Here is an 18,711-nt window from a genome sequence, read left to right on the forward strand (position 1 = left end):
AATTTACCAATTCAATGAATTTTGTTTATGTGACTCATTACTGGTATGCGGCTAAGGCGCCAACAAAAATCACACTACAACTTTTTTTCAAAGATTTGCAAAATTCATGAGAATACAAGGTTCCAATTTTCACACTAAAATTTTGATGCAACTTTTTGATTTGTCTATAGTTTTTGGGATAATTTTTGACCAAATTGGAATAATTTGTTATTGGTTAAATTTGATTTTAATAGTCTAAAGATGGTATGATCATGTTCTTTTCTAATAAAAAAAACTTATTAAAAATAAAGAACTGAATAGTTTAATATATATAGGACAATTATTAATTATTCGGTGTTTGGATTCTAATGAATTACGTAAAATGAAAGTAGACTTATCACGTTGATGTATTGCTTTGTTAAAATTAATTTGTGTTTGTTGTTCATTTTGATTGGGGAGGGGGGGGGGGTTTAATTATTGTCCTTGAGTCAAACCCGGTGTCAAATCAGGCAAATAATCCAATGTTGCTTTTAATGTTTATTTTGCTGGTAGACCACCGCAATCACATTATAGTTAATTTATTTCACTACATGGCATTCAATGTTTCCAGCAGTCTGTTATGTGTAGGTCAAAGGTTATTTCTTTGTTTAACTGAGAATGAATGTAATAGTAATATTTGATTTGATAACATTTCTATCAGCTGTTAATATTTGGGTAATTAATATTTGGGTAACAAAAACTAAAAAGTACCGTAAAATCTGTATTAAAAGCCACATCCTTAATAGAAGCCGCACCCATTCTTTTTGAACAATTGAGACTCAAAAATTCACCATTTCTCTCACCATTTCTTTGTGTTTTAAAGCACCTGTTTAAAAAACTTCCAGTGCTTTTGTATGTTTATATGTATTGAATACACTTCAGCATTCTTTAAAGGAAATATTGCTGCAATTAAACTCAAAACGCAAACAGAAATTTTTTGAAGCAATGAATTTAAAACGCGGTGGTCGTGCTGCACGTGTTCGAATTTCATGTAAATAAACAATGTATTTTACATGTGTTGTATACGTCGCTATGAGTCCCATATCGAACAGGACGCGACACGACTGCCGCCCTTTAACATATGTTGTATACGTAACATGGGACCCACGTCGATTTGTCACAGAACGACAACTAAAGCTCCTCCAAAGTCTCATTCTTTGGTTTTACTTCTCATTCTAGGGAAATTAGGAAATGGTGCTTTATTTTGTTTTGTATTAAGATTATTCAATAACGCAGATATGTTTAACACTTTTAATAAAACTTTTGGATACATGCATTGCAGTTTGATTAGGATCAACACATGTCCTCTGAAACAGAAAAACAAACATTTCCCTGTTCTACCACATGTGGCGCACTTCATTAGTATGCAAAATTGCAGAAAAAAAGTTGAGACGTAATTTTTAAAATGACATGCATGATAGCAAAAAGCAAAATGTTTTTCTTTTTGTCTGGCAAATTTAATCAGGATGCAAGTTGATAGAATTTCAATATGGATCCGGTACAACTATGTCTGACTTTTGCTATTGTTGCTAGCAAGCAAGATTTGTAATTGCTTAGTATGTTAACTTACATCCTGGGAGGCATTGTTGACCTAAACGACCTTTACAAAACAAACAATAAATCTCTTCTTATTTCTTTTCGGTCAACGGTGTTTGATTGATTCAGTATAGGTTCATAATTCAACACATTGTGTTTTGTGTTAGATTTAAGGTTTTCTTGGACTACTGTAAAATGACTAATTTTCACTGGGTTTAAATTTCGCTGATTTACCATTTCAGGCATATTCAGTGGGTTTTAAATTCACGGTTTTGTCATTTAGATAATGTGTTCTATGCCCAATTTTACATATTCAGTGGGTTTTAATTTAGCGCATTTTCCACTCAGCGAAATAAGCTAAATTAAAACCCAGTGAATAATTAACCCCTTTACAGTATATAATCTTGTTTTGGGTCTTTGCATCGTCAAAACACATTACATAAACTATTGTAATATAGCTGTAACAGTTGTAATATCAGTGACTTCTGGATTATTGATTGGTGCTTTTGATTTGAGTTTTTGGCATTTTTTTTTTAAATTTGGAAAGACTGCTTTATGCACACAGTGTGCACATCAGGTTTCAGGCCTCAACACGCACAGGCTGAAAGACAACCTGCAGAATGAACCTAAGTAGTAAACCTTGAATTTCATGAAAGACGAAATGACTTCAGTGAAATTTAACATTTTACAGAAGTCTGTGGGAGTCTGAAAGTTGTGACATCATAGTCAGGTTATTAAAACTCCATGGTTACAGTAGTCATGTGGTGTTCTTGCATCAGTGTGCCTTCTTAAGCCCATATGATATGCCACTGATGCACAGATTTGCTATGACATAACTCGTTATGTTAATTCAATGAAAAAAAAAAATCATTCATCATATATTGATCTTGCAAACATATTTTACTGTAATAAAATAAAATGAAAATCAAATCCTATGAACAAAATATCAAATTTTTACTAAATTGTACGCCTAAAGTCATCTGTGCAGTTAGATGCAATTTTTTTTTTTTTTTCAAAATCTCTCTGCCCAGCAGTCAATATGCTGACTTGATTTCTTTTTTAAAATTCAGGATCCCTAGAAAATCTGTTCTGGTAAAGGGCATTCTGTCTCGCACACTGCAGGGGGTTAATAATACTGTTACAACACCATGATGGCTGATTATACAGCGTCTGTTGTTTTGTCTTCCAAAATAGGAAGTATGGGTATGATGCATCATGGGAGTAAAATGGCTGTCTCGTATATCTATCATATCTTCATTAAAAAAAATCAACTAAATTTATCAATTATTTAATCTACCCATCTATGCATGCATGAAATAAAAATAAAACGAAACTTCAACTAATCAACTCAACATTTCCCGGAAAACCATATGTAAATTCTACATCATACTGAAAAATACTTTATTTTAGCTGGAATTAATTTTCACTAAAAAAACATTTTTGGTGCTTTGTATGGAATTTATTTTCACTGATTTTTGACAAATTGAATTGTAAAACAGAGGAAAAAGGGTATATTCGCTGGATTTTATTTTCACTGAATAATTCCTTCAGTGAAAATAGTGAGAATTAATTTCAAGTTAAAATAAAGTATTCTACAATATAAAAAAAATGGATATCTGCATAAAATATTTTATTGCTTTGAAGTTCAGAAAAAGAGGAGTCTATGAGCCAGTAAATTGTATACTATCACGTTTATTTGATTGAGCTTCGTCACTTTGATAGTCATTTTCGCTCAAGCCTCAGGAATTCAGGGTGTTGAAATATAGATTAATGAATATGGAATATAACAATTCTTATCAGGTTTGTCCTATAGACCAAATAGTGATTTGATTAAGCCTTGCAGTATAGTATATATCTACTGTACATTTAAGTAAATCATGCACACTGTCCAGCAATTGACCCCATTTAAATAATCAAAAGTGTAGAAGTAGGTGTGAATGTACATCTGAATTGACTATTAAAAGCTTGCAGTCTGATACATGTTAAATTATACCCATTTAATTCTACTTCTAAATTTATAAATATACACTATATTCAATAAATCATGAGTAAATCACAAGGGATCCCATTTTCGAAATGTCAAGAAAATTAATTTTTTTTTTTACTGCTAGACTAAATAACGTCCTGTTTATATTTTCTGACTCGTGTATTTTTCAACATTTCCAAGAAATTGATGTTTTTGAATGTTTTCATTTTTTAAACATGTTTCTATGTTGTGTAGTCATAGTGATCTAAGCATATAATAATGATAATTCTGACTATCAAATATTCAGGGAACATGTAAATCAAAACTGGTAAAAAATATCTTAAAAAGAAATGATTGTCTTTGCAGTAATGTGTGCTTTCACATTAATTAATAATTAGAGCTTTCACACAGTTGCCCTTTTGGCCCCTTATCTTGATAAGAAAAATCTTAGCTCACAGGCTGCCTTCTGGCTCCTTATTTTAATGTGAAAAATTGCAGCTCTTCACATGGCCCCTTATCTTGATAAGAAAAATCTTAGCTCACAGGCTGCCTTCTGGCTCCTTAGTTTAATGTGAAAAATTGCAGCTCTTCACATGGCCTCTTATCTTGATAAGAAAAATCTTAGCTCACAGGCTGCCTTCTGGCTCCTTATTTTAATGTGAAAAATTGCAGCTCTTCACATGGCCTCTTATCTTGATTAGAAAAGTCACGGCTCTTTGCATATCTGCCTCCACAGTTGAACTGTATCTGAGGTTCTTGTTGATGTCATCTTAAAAGGTCTTACTTTAGCGTTTTAATGCCTCGAAATATCTTTGCAATTCAGTATTTCTTATTCTATTCCACATATGACTGGCATTACTTACTTGCTAAGGGACGACGTCAAAAGAATGATGTCGGATAAAAAACTGACCCCAAAAAGTTTCCATCCTTCAAAAACGATTATATTTTTTAATGAAGTCAAAAAAATCTTGGAGTATTTGTAGTTCGTTTTTTTCTATCCAATCATGAACAAAAATAACAGGAAATGAAAAACAAAACATCCAAGACGAGAAAATGGTAAAGTCTTTTTACACCCACTTGACAACCAACTGCTATGCCATACTACTGTCCGATTATCAATTTGTATTTAATGGTGAATGTAGTCTGACGCCATGATCAATATTTAACAATTAAGTTTCAGTGGGGGGGGGGGGAAACTAAAGGAATTAAGTTTTTTATCCTACATTGAACTTTTGATGTTGTCCCTAAAAGCCTTAGGTTTGGTCAACTTAGTTTTTTAAGTGTATCTTCTGTGAATTTCCTGGAAATACATAATCAAAGATGTCCATTCGCTATACATGGCCAATTTATTGTTTTCAGTAAAATTTCAAATTTGTGCAGTAGATTGTTAGAAAACTATGAAGACTTATTGTACAACTTTTTTTTTGCAGACTCATTGAAACAGTACATAGTATTACCATGGCAACCACTGTTCCTGAACAGTCTCCATCATTGGATAACCCCCCAGCTAAGAAAATAAAAATGGAAGTGACAAATGAGATAAATAGTAATGAATTACCAAACAAGCAGACAGAAGAAACTCCTAAAGTGGTTTCAAATGGTGACACGTCTCCAAAGGAAGGTATTGAATGTTTATATCACTTAATGTTAAAGGAAAGACATGAAAAATTTGTAAAATATTTAAAAGCACTCAAAATTTTGTGTAGGGTTTGCGCTAGTGTCTCGGCAAGACGAGTCCCACTTACAAAATTTTAAGAAATAGAAATTTTATCCTGGATAAATTGCCACCCTTTTTGAGATTCGTCTATCAATTGAAGGGCAGTCTATAAATAAACTATAAGCTTAATCTTGGATACAATAATATTATTTTATTGACATAACACTAACACAGAAAGTAGTATGGTCTCAAAAAACTAAAACTAAGACATACAAAATTCAACATGACTAAAATTTGTTTTTTGTCAAAACTGAAATTTGTATTTACTATTGCTGCGTTGTCAAAAAATAAACAAATTTTGCTGTTAATTTTTTTTGTTTGACATTACAAAGTGGGTCACATCTTCAATCTCCATAATAATACATATAGGTACTCTATTGAATAGATAGTAATTGTTTAGTCACACATCACAACACATATTCTAGTTGTCTAAAGAAAAACGTTTTCTATTTCAGTGGTAGAAAAGGCATCCTCTGTGGTTGATAAACCTGTTGAAGAAAAAAAAGTTGTTGAGAACAACATACCAAAAGAAAGTACAGCATCTCCTGAAACAGTTGCTATAGTGACAAACGGGGAAAGCAAAGAAGAAAATAAAACTGACATTGAACCTGTTGAGAAACTGGAAACAAAGGAAACTAAAGAAGATGGAGATGAGAAAAATAATGAAGCAAAGATGGATAATAATTTGGAGAAAAAAGATAATTTGGAGAAGATAGACAATTTAGAGAAAAAAGAAAATTTAGAAGAGGATAATTTAGAGAAAAAAGACAGCTTAGAGACAACAGATAGTTTAGAGAAAGATGGTGATGCTGAGAATAGCGAGGAGTCATTTGATCCAATTGCAATGATGGAATGGAAAGATGGAATTGCTACACTTCCTGGAAGCAACTTACAGGTATTGTAACCATTGTGTTCACACAGAAAAAATTAGTCAAGTACCCACCATTTATAATAAGGTAGAAGTGATTTGTATAATTTTAAAAATTTAATAAATATAGTATATAGCATTGTTAGTGTTGAAAGCTCAACATGTATCCACTCAACTGCACTGGTATCGGCAATATTAAAAAAAGTTTTCAGTAAGTCAGTATCAGTGTGTCAGTTCAAAATCAGCTGCTTTTAGATAAAATTTATTCTGGTATTATATTAAATAAAAATAAAAAACTTGTTTTTCAAAGAAGAATATTAAATTTGTATGTACCTCTGTTAACTTGTACCTAAGTACAAATTGTAATTAAGGTGTTAAACCACTAACTGACGGATTTTAAATGACAAATCTATCAATCGTGGTTAGTTCTCCTGTCATTAAAGGTTTGTTCCATTTCGCAGATTTAATAAGGAACAATATTAGGATTATAATTTCAAAGGTTGAACTTAATAGAGACATCAAAGCATACCAAATAAGATTGCTATGGTGCACTTTGATATTCCCTATGTGAATACTTGTATGACGAAGGTAATTTTTACAAATTTTGGTCTTGAAATTGGGGTCCTCTCAACTGTGAAATTCAAGCCCAGCAATTAATGGAAAACATGAAAGAAAGAAAAAATAAGAAACCTGCTGCGACTGTGATTTTGTGTCTTTAGGATGTTCAGTGACATTTTCACTAATACAAAATGTTTTTTATGGTACTTTCTGTGCCTCACAAAGGACTTTCTAAAAAAATCAGGTATTACCCAGAAGACCCCTGGTCTCTTCCGGTTGGTAGAGGGTATCCTCAGGATTTATGTTAATTGATTAAATCCAAATTTTAAACTAAATCAATATAACAAATCTACACAAGGATTTAGTGGTAAATTCCGTTCACTGAGATCCTGTGTTAAATGTGAAATTGAACATGACCAACAAGGATCATAGCATCATTGTGGCATCAAAACTTGCATGGGATTTGACAAACGCAAAAGTATGATGGTTATTTTTGATGAAAATGCCATATTCTCCATTTTGACAGCTATAGAAAATGAGAAATTGTAGTTCATTTTTCAATTTTTGCTCACGTAAAAAAAAAGATCTCGCTGGGAACGGAAAATCACCTATAAAGAATAAGATTGTGGTCACAGTTGTTATTTTCTCAGACGTAGGGGGTGCTGTGAAGAGGATGGTAATTTACAGTGCATGTGGAAATGTTTTAGTGTATATGCAGTAACACATTGACTATTTTTTTGCTGTATGTTTCATGTAACATACAGAGTGAAGTTTGTATATCTGTTCTATGACCACCTTTATGTGTATTTCTCTTCTAGTTCAAAATGAATGAGTTCGGTGTTTTGGAGATCGTCAGCACTGTTGAAACCGCGAATGGTGGTGAGTCTGTGATGACAGTTGGAGACAAGAGCAAAACATTACCGCCCACATCATCACCGCCGCCACCAACACCATCAGAAGACCCAACACCACAGTCACAGCTGCTGACCACTACTAGCCAACCAATGACAATCAGTATGCCAGCCACGCCCACATCTTCTACTACACATATTGTATCAACAACGCAGTCGAAAACTACTTTTATTATTAAATGCAAGTCATATTTATTTTACTTACTCCCAGAGATTTTTTAAACAAAGGAACAGGGGCGCAGCGCCCTCATGGCCATGCGCCACCTTACCCTGGGGAGCAGATCCTCTGGCAACCATCAAATCTGATTGACCAGGGATCACATGTGGCCACAGTCTTCAACTGTGACGTGTCTGATAGTTATTTTGGCCCTAAGGAAGCCATAGAATGCTCCATTTTAACTTAGAAACTCCACACCCTGGTAGGGAGAACCCTATCTCCCCTACTTGGTGGCACCGCTGAATTGCAGTGCTCCCTCTTGCAGATTTGTTTCTAGAAAAAAAACCTGTACTCCTGTCTGTATCATTGTTTTACAACACAACCTGTTGTATACAGTCAAACCTGTGTATAGCTTTCACCCTAGACTTGTTTGCACTCTGTTGTGATTCCGATGAAAAATTCTTGAAAAATAAATATAAATTCGTAAACAAGGGGTGAATGCGAAAATCATGTGACAGCGAAATCCCAACAGACTTGCCATCAGTATAAGCGCCCTCACATTACCGGCCAGATTCAGGCTTGTAAATTTGCATATTACAATGTCAAGACTGCACAAAATACAGATAATTTCTTGCGTTCTCGGTGAAACGATGGTTGTTTTACTCAATTTTGTTGGTGTCAACAACATGGTAAGATAGCGCGAGACAAGTAAACACAGGCACGTGCGATGATCCGTGGCTTGGCTGCTCCACCCACCGTATGATGTATATGCAAATTTACAAGCCCGAATCTGGCCAGTAATGTGAGGGCGCTCACACTGATGGCAAGGCTGTTGGGATTTCGCGGTCACATGACTTTCATGTTCACCACTTGTTTACGTAATTTATATTTAATTTTCAAGAATTTTTCATCAGAATCACAACAGACTGCAAGCAAGTCTACTTTCACCCAATTGTATCATAGTTTAACAACACAACCTGTTTTATACAGTCAAACCTGTGTATAGTTTTCACCCAAGAGATTTCATTAAAATGTTTATCATATACAGGTGGTCTTTATATGAAGTTGGATTATTTTTATGAATTGCTAACTTATATATTTGTACAGAAAATAATTTAGATGGTATTTGAGTTGATCAAAATCAATAAATTTGACTTAAATTAAAAATTGTTAGTCATTAATTTGGTCTCTAAACAATGGCCGTTTTTCAAAAATAACCTTGATGAGATGGTCTTTATACACAGGTATAAATTTGTCTGTATAATTTTTTTTTGCATTCTTCAATATATCTTGAAATAAATCTTAATTTAGGAGACAACAGACAAAATTTTAGTCAATTTTCAGTTTTTACACATAAAATCTTCTGAAGGGGAGTGCAGACAATAAAGGGGACTATAATATGAATTTGTGATGAAAAAAGAAGCTGGTGCAATGAAGTTAATTTGTATTGTATCAAAGACACATGAAAACATTTTTTATATTGTATACAAAATCATTAAAATCTGACTTTGTTTGAACAGACATATCTCTGTTATTTACTCAATTGTATAAGTAACTAATAAAGCAAATTATACAATAAGTGGGTTTATTTGGAGCAACATTCTGATTTAAAATAGTAACCCATTACCAAATAATTGATGAACGTAATTCCTTTCCACAGCTGGTGATGAGCGTATCTGTTGTTGTGAGCAGTGTGGTCGGTATGGATTAGCTTCTGAATTCTGTAAATCTGGTCGATTCTGCAGTCAGTCATGCGTGGGAGCATTTGCTAACAAGTAAGTCCATGTAACCATCATTTCTATGTGTGTTATACATATTTTTGAATGTACATTTTAATGGAGGCATAGAGTTGAGTTTATTTTATTTGTATTTTATGAGGCAAGCTGACAGCTCAATACCTTGTTCAGCGAACTATAAAAAAGCATCCGATTTGGGTCTCGTACTTTTCAAATCTAGGCACGTACTCCAGAGCTTGCCCAAACCCTTGACATTTGCTGCACTTCTAGACTCTAAGGATATTGTAATTTCAGGATTTTCAGAAAAATCTGTCACATAAAATTAAAGCAGTTTACAGTAGATGAATAAGTCTACAGCTCCAGATATACTGACTTATTTTTGGTACTGAAATGTTTTTCGTGAGCATTCTTTTTTAAAATGACACACTTCGACCAAAAACCATCATTTTTCTTTTATTTTCACCCGCCATCAAATTAAAATTGCAGACAAGGTATTGTAAAGAAAGGAACTGAGAAGAAACCTATTCATATCATACAGTTGAAGAAAGCTAAGAAAAGAAAAATAGGACAAAAAGGAGAAGACGAGGTTAGTTGCAATTCAACTTATTGAAGCACAGCCCTGCAATCCCCTGGATTACACCAAGGCATCATGGGAAATATTATTTGAATTTATCGCCTATCATTATAGTATGTATAAAAACAATACCAAAGATGTCAATTCTATGTGCTAACATCATAAGTACACCATTGTGCGTCTTGATAGAGCAATTTGGATTATAGCTTTGATTTGATCAAACCTTTGACAGTTATGATGTCTTGTGTAGCTGTTTAAAATATGCCTTCTCATTAAGATTTATGCGATAATTGTACTTGATTCTTGTACTACTAGTTAACCAACAACGATATCATATTCTATAAATATACAGGATTGCATGTGATAGAAAAAAAATGTCCTCCTTCAATTATCTTATTATCAAAGAGAGCCATTTTGCATGGCATCTCGACCAAATACTTGACTATGGAGTGCGATTTGCATATATGATCGCCATCTTTTCTTTTATACACAATTGCAGTTCAAATCCTGTAAATTGTGATTTGATGGAACAAAATTTTAACTACCACCAGTGAAATGTTTCCCTCCTGGAAATGTAAAATTGCTTTTGTTACAGATGACATCATCAGAGCAATATGTCATGTGACTAATAATGACGTTCACTTTAAGCAAACAAATTAGCGAACAAAGACTAGCGACGTATTTATCATTTTTGTGGTTTAGAAATAATTTCTCAAAGGGTCAGTTGGACAATAAACTTCTTTGGGATTCACAAGAAATCACTGAAAAGTTACAGCAGTGTATTAAATGTATTTGGGATTGAAAGTGTCTATATTGTCTACTCAAGTTGTCCTAAATTGATTTCTTTTATGTGCTGTATCATGTTCTATGATTACGTCAGTTTTGTTGTTAGTAAAATCTTGTAAACGTGACAAACGCTATTACCGTAAAATCTGTATTAGAATTTATTCTGAACAATTGAAAACCAAAATTTCAACCATTCCTCATATGTGTAACCGTTCTCTGTTGCATTGTATCATTTTAATAAAAGCCGCGCTTTTTAATACAGATTTTACAGTAATGTGTTTTATAGTATTTTATATTACTGTAAAATCTGCATTAGAAATCGCAGCAACTATTAAAATTGTACAATGTGGGAATATGATGGGACTTCTATTAGAGCATCTACACACCAGAATTGGTGAATTTTTGGTTCTCAATTATTCAAAAAGAATGGCTTCAACTTCTATTAGGAATGCGGTTTCAAATACAGATTTTAAGTTAGTGTTCTGGAGCGGAGGGAGGGAGGAAGTTGAAATTAACCACCAACTACATTTTAAGTTCGACCTGTTGCTGTTTTAGGAGCAGTTCCTAACTCGACATCAATCCTTCAAAATGCAGCTATGCAGCTGCTGTTATGGGGGGGGGTAGCTGGTACAGTTTTACGGGAAATAAAAAGGGCTTTTTACAATTTACAAGGAAAAAAAGATGTTTTTACAGTTTACAGTGAAAATTGAATGTTTACAGTTTACAGAGAAAATAAAGGTTATTTTACATTTTACAGAAAATTAAAAAAGAAAACATAAAAAAATGTTGTACGTACCGAAAAAAATGACACATTTTTACAGTGTACGAAAAAAATATTTCATTGATTACGTTGTACGTCTAGCCTGTGATTACAGAATTACGGAATTTATTTTTTCAATTTTCGTTGTACAAACAAAAAAATATTGTAATTACGTTGAACTCTGATAATGTAGTGATGTAAGGGGCCTGTCATCAGTAGGGTAAACCTGTCTCAGGACGGTCTCTGTTATGGCTAACTTTATCAACATGTTTGTTCAGGGTCAAGTTGTGAAAATGCATTTCTGTTCTCTGTGGGACCCACATGGAACACATTGTGCTACCATTTAATCAATTGAATAAATAAAAACTGTAGATAATATTCATAATACAGAGACTGGCTTTGAAAGGCTTAAAGGGTAGTACCTCAATCCCCGGTATAAATAAACTGAAAAATAATATTACAACCGGGTACTTTAAATTCATACTTTGACAGGTCAGATATAATATCAAATAAGTCATCCTGTTGATATCTTATCAAACGCTAAGTAGAGCAAGGTTACTTCAGAACATCAACAAGAAAATTATAAATGTGAAAACATTGAATCGGAAAATTGTTTGCAACAAAGGATGAATGTATATCGTCTTTGAAATTGTATACCAATATGGAAATTGAAGAAACTGTGTCCGGTGTTGACTTTGTCTAAAAATAATATGTGATATAGTCTATTATATTCATGTATGTCAAGCGCCCTCAGACAAGGATATGAAGAATCGTGTCAACCACCTCATAACTCTGGATAAGGTTTCCTTCATGAATTCCTATGACCTTTCACCTAACCTGATTTCTACAAGACTCCAAAATGTATTGTACTCAACAATACCGGGGTTGGTACCATGCTGAATTTATGAGGGAAGACAGGAGGGATGGTTGGCCTGCAGGGCTGAGTTTTTGAGGGATGGGCAAGTGGGTTAGTGATATTTGGGGCCTGTTTATGAATAAATAGAAGTTGTAAAGGGCTGAGTTTTTGAGGGATGGGCAAGTGGGTTAGTGATGTTAGAGGCCTGTTTATGAATAAATAGAAGTTGTAAAAGGCTGAGTTTTTGAGGGATGGGCAAGTGGGTTAGTGATGTTAGAGGCCTGTTTATGAATAAATAGAAGTTGTAAAGGGCTGAGTTTTTGAGGGATGGGCAAGTGGGTTAGTGATGTTAGAGGCCTGTTTATGAATAAATAGAAGTTGTAAAGGGCTGAGTTTTTGAGGGATGGGCAAGTGGGTTAGTGATGTTAGAGGCCTGTTTATGAATAAATAGAAGTTGTAAAGGGCTGAGTTTTTGAGGGATGGGCAAGTGGGTTAGTGATGTTAGAGGCCTGTTTATGAATAAATAGAAGTTGTAAAAGGCTGAGTTTTTGAGGGATGGGCAAGTGGGTTAGTGATGTTAGGGGCCTGTTTATGAATAAATAGAAGTTGTAAAGGGCTGAGTTTTTGAGGGATGGGCAAGTGGGTTAGTGATGTTAGAGGCCTGTTTATGAATAAATAGAAGTTGTAAAAGGCTGAGTTTTTGAGGGATGGGCAAGTGGGTTAGTGATGTTAGAGGCCTGTTTATGAATAAATAGAAGTTGTAAAGGGCTGAGTTTTTGAGGGATGGGCAAGTGGATTAGTGATGTTAGAGGCCTGTTTATGAATAAATAGAAGTTGTAAAAGGCTGAGTTTTTGAGGGATGGGCAAGTGGGTTAGTGATGTTAGAGGCCTGTTTATGAATAAATAGAAGTTGTAAAGGGCTGAGTTTTTGAGGGATGGGCAAGTGGGTTAGTGATGTTAGAGGCCTGTTTATGAATAAATAGAAGTCGTACATACCCCTTGACTTCTGAAATATTAATATCTGTCAATATCTCCTCCCATATACATATAACCTGGGACATTTGTCATGTACATCAAGTTTGTCAATGAGTTGAAATAGGGTTTATTAATTAGAATTCAAATTATTTTTAATTAAATTATGTTAATCCCACCAAAAAAAGAAAACAATTTTGGTAAACTTGTTTTCCAAAATCAATAAGCAAATGTGGCTTTTTATTTTTATTCTAAAAATGTCATTTGAATTTTTTTGATTTTTAGTGAAAATTATGTTATAATAGTGCATACAAAATTAAAACAAAACCCCGAAAAATTTCAATTAAATTAAAAACGATATTGTGTATATTCTGATTTATTACTCAACCATAGGAAGAAATGTTTGAATTTGGCGATAGTCAGGACTCTCAATTACCTTCAATGATGCACCAGACCGTGACAAATTAACAAATGCTCTCATCTGAGGATTACCAAAACATGATATGACCTCTCACAATGAAAACTTGTTACTGTGTTGTATGGCAAACAGAATCCATTATGACGCAGAGTCAGCTGGGACAAAATAGATATCAATAAAATGTGATCATACTCAAAAACATGAATTTATTCTGTTTTAATTTAAATCAAAATGATGTGACAAAATGCCGGCTGTGCTTTCCCTGACCTTTGAGGTCATAGTTCTTGAGTTGAGTTTATTACAACAAACAAATCACTGACATACTAAGATCAATTACAGGTATTCAATAAAATAAATAGGGACGAAAAGTTTTTCAAAATTTGTTGTTTCAAAGTATTCGAAATATTTTTTGACTTGAATACATGATTTTTGTTGACTGCCTGACAAAACGTACTATTTTAGGGTTTTCATAGGAATCGAGATAAAGCATTATTTTATTAAAAAAAATGTATCATAATGACCACATAATGATATGTGCAGTTCTTATCAATTGTTTCAGAAAAATTCAACTGACAAGATGTATCTCCCACAATGCATTGCATATATGTGGAGTTATATACATGCTCAGTAGTGCAGAATTTGTAGGTCTCTCCCATAATGCATTGCATATGGATGCAATTTTTGTTCAAAAAACCATAAAAACCATGGAAAATTTTATTCAAACTTTAACACGACACAAAGTGTTTTTTGTTTCGCGATTTGATCTGACTCAAAATATTCAACTGACAGCAATATTGTTTTTATTTTTTTGTGTCCTTAACCATTTCTCAAACATTTTTTGACAGATTTTGTTTGAAGTTGTTACAAAGACAAGATATAATTTTTGTCCTGAAATTTTTATTCAAAACATGCAAAATTAGTCACTTGATCTCAAAAGTAATAATACATATGTTGTCTAAGTATTTGATGATGATACCAGCTGACTGTATACTGCCTTTGTGTTTCTGTCATCATGTCAGTCAGAGTTATAGTTATGTTGTATCTATTTAGGAACGTCATGGTGATTTAAAATTAAAGATCCGTGTCAGTCGAGATGGAAAAGACGAGGACTACAGAATAGGAAGCGATAAAGTACCAACAAAATACAGTAAGTCTGATTAAAAATAAGCAAAACTCTCAATAAGAATACCGGAAATAAGAAGACAAATGGTCATTGGAAAATTTATCAAGAAACTGTGTCCAATATGTCATGGAAAATGGTCAAAATTTACATTTTTGGACTGGTTTCTATGGTGAATATTTTTAGAAAAGGTGCTCTGTGACATGGGTGACATTCATATGATATATATTATCAGAGGTACATTACTTGGGGTTTGCAACACGCATAGTACTGTATGGTGACATCATGTCAAGATCCCATTCAAGTCTCATCTCGTAGATAGCGAGACTGATGCTACGACCTTCTGACATGACAAAGGCGGTTTGTAATAAAACAATATACCACATGTATTACCACATTCATAGTGAAAAAATGTAATACATAAAAAATGTACAGAAAATATAGTTATCGTAATCCGTCATATCGTGAGCAGCTATTTTGATCCACCTAGACATCCCAGTATCCTAGTTACCTCGGGCATGCGCATTCGAATTTTTCTAAGTTGGAACGCTTATGCAAGAGCGAGATTGGAACGGGATCTTGGTATCATCATCATGTCACCGTAGTTGCAAACCCCAAGTAATGTACCTCTGATATTATATATATATAGTGCAGAATTTGTAGTTCTCTCCCATAATGCATTGCATATATGTGCAGTAACATGCTCAGTAGTGCAGAATTTGTAGTTCTCTCCCATAATGCATTGCATACATGTGCAGTAACATGCTCAGTAGTGCAGAATTTGTAGTTCTCTTCCATAGTGCATTGCATACATGTGCAGTAACATGCTCAGTAGTGCAGAATTTGTAGTTCTCTCCCATAATGCATTGCATAGATGTGCAGTAACATGCTCAGTAGTGCAGAATTTGTAGTTTTTTCCCATAATGCATTGCATATATGTGCAGTAACATGCTCAGCAGTGCAGAATTTGTAGTTCTCTTCCATAGTGCATTGCATAGATGTGCAGTAACATGCTCAGTAGTGCAGAATTTGTAGTTCTCTCCCATAATGCATTGCATATATGTGCAGTAACATGCTCAGTAGTGCAGAATTTGTAGTTCTCTCCCATAGTGCATTGCATATATGTGCAGTAACATGCTCAGTAGTGCAGAATTTGTAGTTCTCTCCCATAATGCATTGCATATATGTGCAGTAACATGCTCAGTAGTGCAGAATTTGTAGTTCTCTCCCATAATGCATTGCATATATGTGCAGTAACATGCTCAGTAGTGCAGAATTTGTAGTTCTCTCCCATAATGCATTGCATATATGTGCAGTAACATGCTCAGTGCAGAATTTGTGGGTTTTTTCCCATAATGCATTGCATATATGTGCATTAACATGCTCAGTAGTGCAGAATTTGTGGGTTTTTTCCCATAATGCATTGCATATATGTGCATTAACATGCTCAGTAGTGCAGAATTTGTAGTTCTCTCCCATAATGCATTGCATATATGTGCATTAACATGCTCAGTAGTGCAGAATTTGTAGTTTTTTTCCCATAATGCATTGCATATATGTACAGTAACATGCTCAGCAGTGCATTGCATATATGTGCAGAATTTGAACTGTCTTAAAATTAACTCTTTGTATATTTGTATACAGCTAAAAAAAAAGGATTTTCCTGGTCAACTTACATAGAACAAGAGAAAGCCATTATTGCTCCCACCAAACTCTTTAAAGAGGTAAGTGTCATCACACAAAGATTGAAAAAAAAACAGTGCTATCCAGCCTTCTAGAAAACTTTAAATTTTAGAATACTGTTCTACTATTCAAGATGTGGCAAAGGTTTTACAAAGCCATACTCTCAGAAAATCAGCATATGATAATATGCCCCCAAACTTAACTATGAGATTTGTATGAAATGCAGATGCATGTCTTAAATAAAATAAGTGTTAAAAAACAGTGATTTCAATAGTCAGGAAAAGTAAAAAAAATTAAATTTTCAAATTGATCGTTACACAAACTCTAGTGTGGCATCTACACTACCATATTCTCAAATATCTAAGCTTTCAGATGATGTATAGGCTGTTATAGTAGCATGCTTGGTAACCTTTAGTGATATTCTGAATTGCAGGTTGATTTTTAACTCTGGTTTTCATCTAATGCTACTTTAATGCATACAATAAATGCTACTTTTTGATGTACCGGGATTGGTGTTATTCTTTTTTAGATGCGTTTCTAATAAGGTATAGAAATCACAATGTTTTCACCTCTTACAGCCATTTCCCTGCAGTAAAAATGGTTTCAAACAAGGTATGAAGCTAGAGGGGATAGATCCCAAACATCCGTCCATGTTCTGTGTACTAAGTGTAGCTGAAACACGTGGTTATCGTGTGCGGTTACACTTCGATGGCTACTCAGAGTGCTATGACTTCTGGGTAAACGCTGACTCTCCGGACATTCGTCCTGTTGGATGGTGCGAGAAGAATGACCATAAATTACATCCACCTAAAGGTAAGTTATATGATTTGTGAGCAAATAATAAATGCGTTCGTTCTTTATGTTTATTGCTTACATATTTATCTTATTAATTTTTTTTAAATATTCAAAAATATTATGCAAATAATTTCATTTTATTGTTGCTTTCCATGGAATATCAGTTTGTGGTGAGTTTCTATATACATTGACTTGTTAGTGACTGAATCTTATCTCAGTGTTGCTATGGCAGTAGCTGCCATGATGTTAAACTTGAATGATTCTGGCTCCTTGTGCATTTGACTATCTAGACTTGTATCCCGGGCATACAGGGGCCTATTTCAATCAAACTTGGCACAAAATATCACATCATGCCTTACAGAGACATACCCTTTTGTTTTGTGATTTGATCTTGGATGGCTGACTGGTGGCCATTTACATTTTCAATTAAATGCTCCAAAATTAGTACTAAATGTCTGACTCATCGGTAATTAAAAAATGCTATTCCATAGGCATTTTCGTAACATGTCTGAGCCGATAAATTTTTAAAGTCGTAACAATAATTAGTCGTCATAGACACGTGCGTATTTTTGTTTTGCAATTGGACTCATCTCAATACATTCTGTTTGAGCACTCTAATCATTTAACAGGCATTTTGTTAAGATGTATCATCATTCAGTTTTATACTACATTATGGTAAAATCATTATGGATGAGGTAAAATACTAAATGCCTGTTTTCACACTTTATATCATTCCGTGTAAACAATAATAGTATTGACCAGGAGCACATGTGAAGTTAGATAAATACTGCCCTCTGGTGGTCAATGTGGATATCTGGTAGCATTGATCTATTGACACATTGTAATGTACAATACTACCGTACCAGACGTGTTTTTTTGCTAGCATGTTAGTTTAGCTATTAATTCAACATGTAAGTCAGAATTAATTTAATCTATTCCCTGGAGTGAAAATCCAGACATTTTCACTGGCTGTGGTTGCAATGGTCGGGGGAAAAAAAATGTGATTTTGGCTAGTTATCGAGATTCTACTGAACAGTGTAATAAGATTACCCCTACATATACAATATTTATAAATTTTGTTGTTCAAGATTGTCTCGTAGTTAAAATTATGCTGTTTTCTCAACTTTAGCTGTTTTCACTGCTTGGTGTTTCACAGTGGCCCATAGAAATACATGGGGCACATCTTAGCAACATGGAATGTTCTGTGACGTAGCTTCGCTCCCGAGAATAGATGAGAATTTTAGCACTTCAATCTTGAACCAATAACCTTCTAATGAATT

The 18,711-nt window shown here is 33.9% G+C and overlaps 1 protein-coding gene across 1 annotated transcript in view; it reads left to right on the forward strand.

Annotated features, from left to right (window-relative positions):
* The window catches only part of LOC102802797 (lethal(3)malignant brain tumor-like protein 4), a 54,006-nt gene that overhangs the window by 22,947 nt on the left and 12,348 nt on the right, over nucleotides 1–18,711 (forward strand). The window contains exons 2-9 of the mRNA XM_085493231.1: nucleotides 4,951–5,141; nucleotides 5,693–6,132; nucleotides 7,482–7,755; nucleotides 9,392–9,506; nucleotides 9,954–10,053; nucleotides 14,884–14,980; nucleotides 16,598–16,677; nucleotides 17,215–17,449. Of these exons, the coding sequence (XP_085349357.1) occupies nucleotides 4,979–5,141; nucleotides 5,693–6,132; nucleotides 7,482–7,755; nucleotides 9,392–9,506; nucleotides 9,954–10,053; nucleotides 14,884–14,980; nucleotides 16,598–16,677; nucleotides 17,215–17,449 (1,504 nt within the window). The 5' untranslated portion in view covers nucleotides 4,951–4,978. The remainder of the gene's footprint in view (nucleotides 1–4,950; nucleotides 5,142–5,692; nucleotides 6,133–7,481; nucleotides 7,756–9,391; nucleotides 9,507–9,953; nucleotides 10,054–14,883; nucleotides 14,981–16,597; nucleotides 16,678–17,214; nucleotides 17,450–18,711) is intronic.

This window comes from Saccoglossus kowalevskii, chromosome 18 (assembly GCF_978046115.1).
Source record: "Saccoglossus kowalevskii chromosome 18, keSacKowa6.1, whole genome shotgun sequence".
In the NCBI taxonomy this organism is placed as follows: Eukaryota; Metazoa; Hemichordata; class Enteropneusta; family Harrimaniidae; genus Saccoglossus; species Saccoglossus kowalevskii.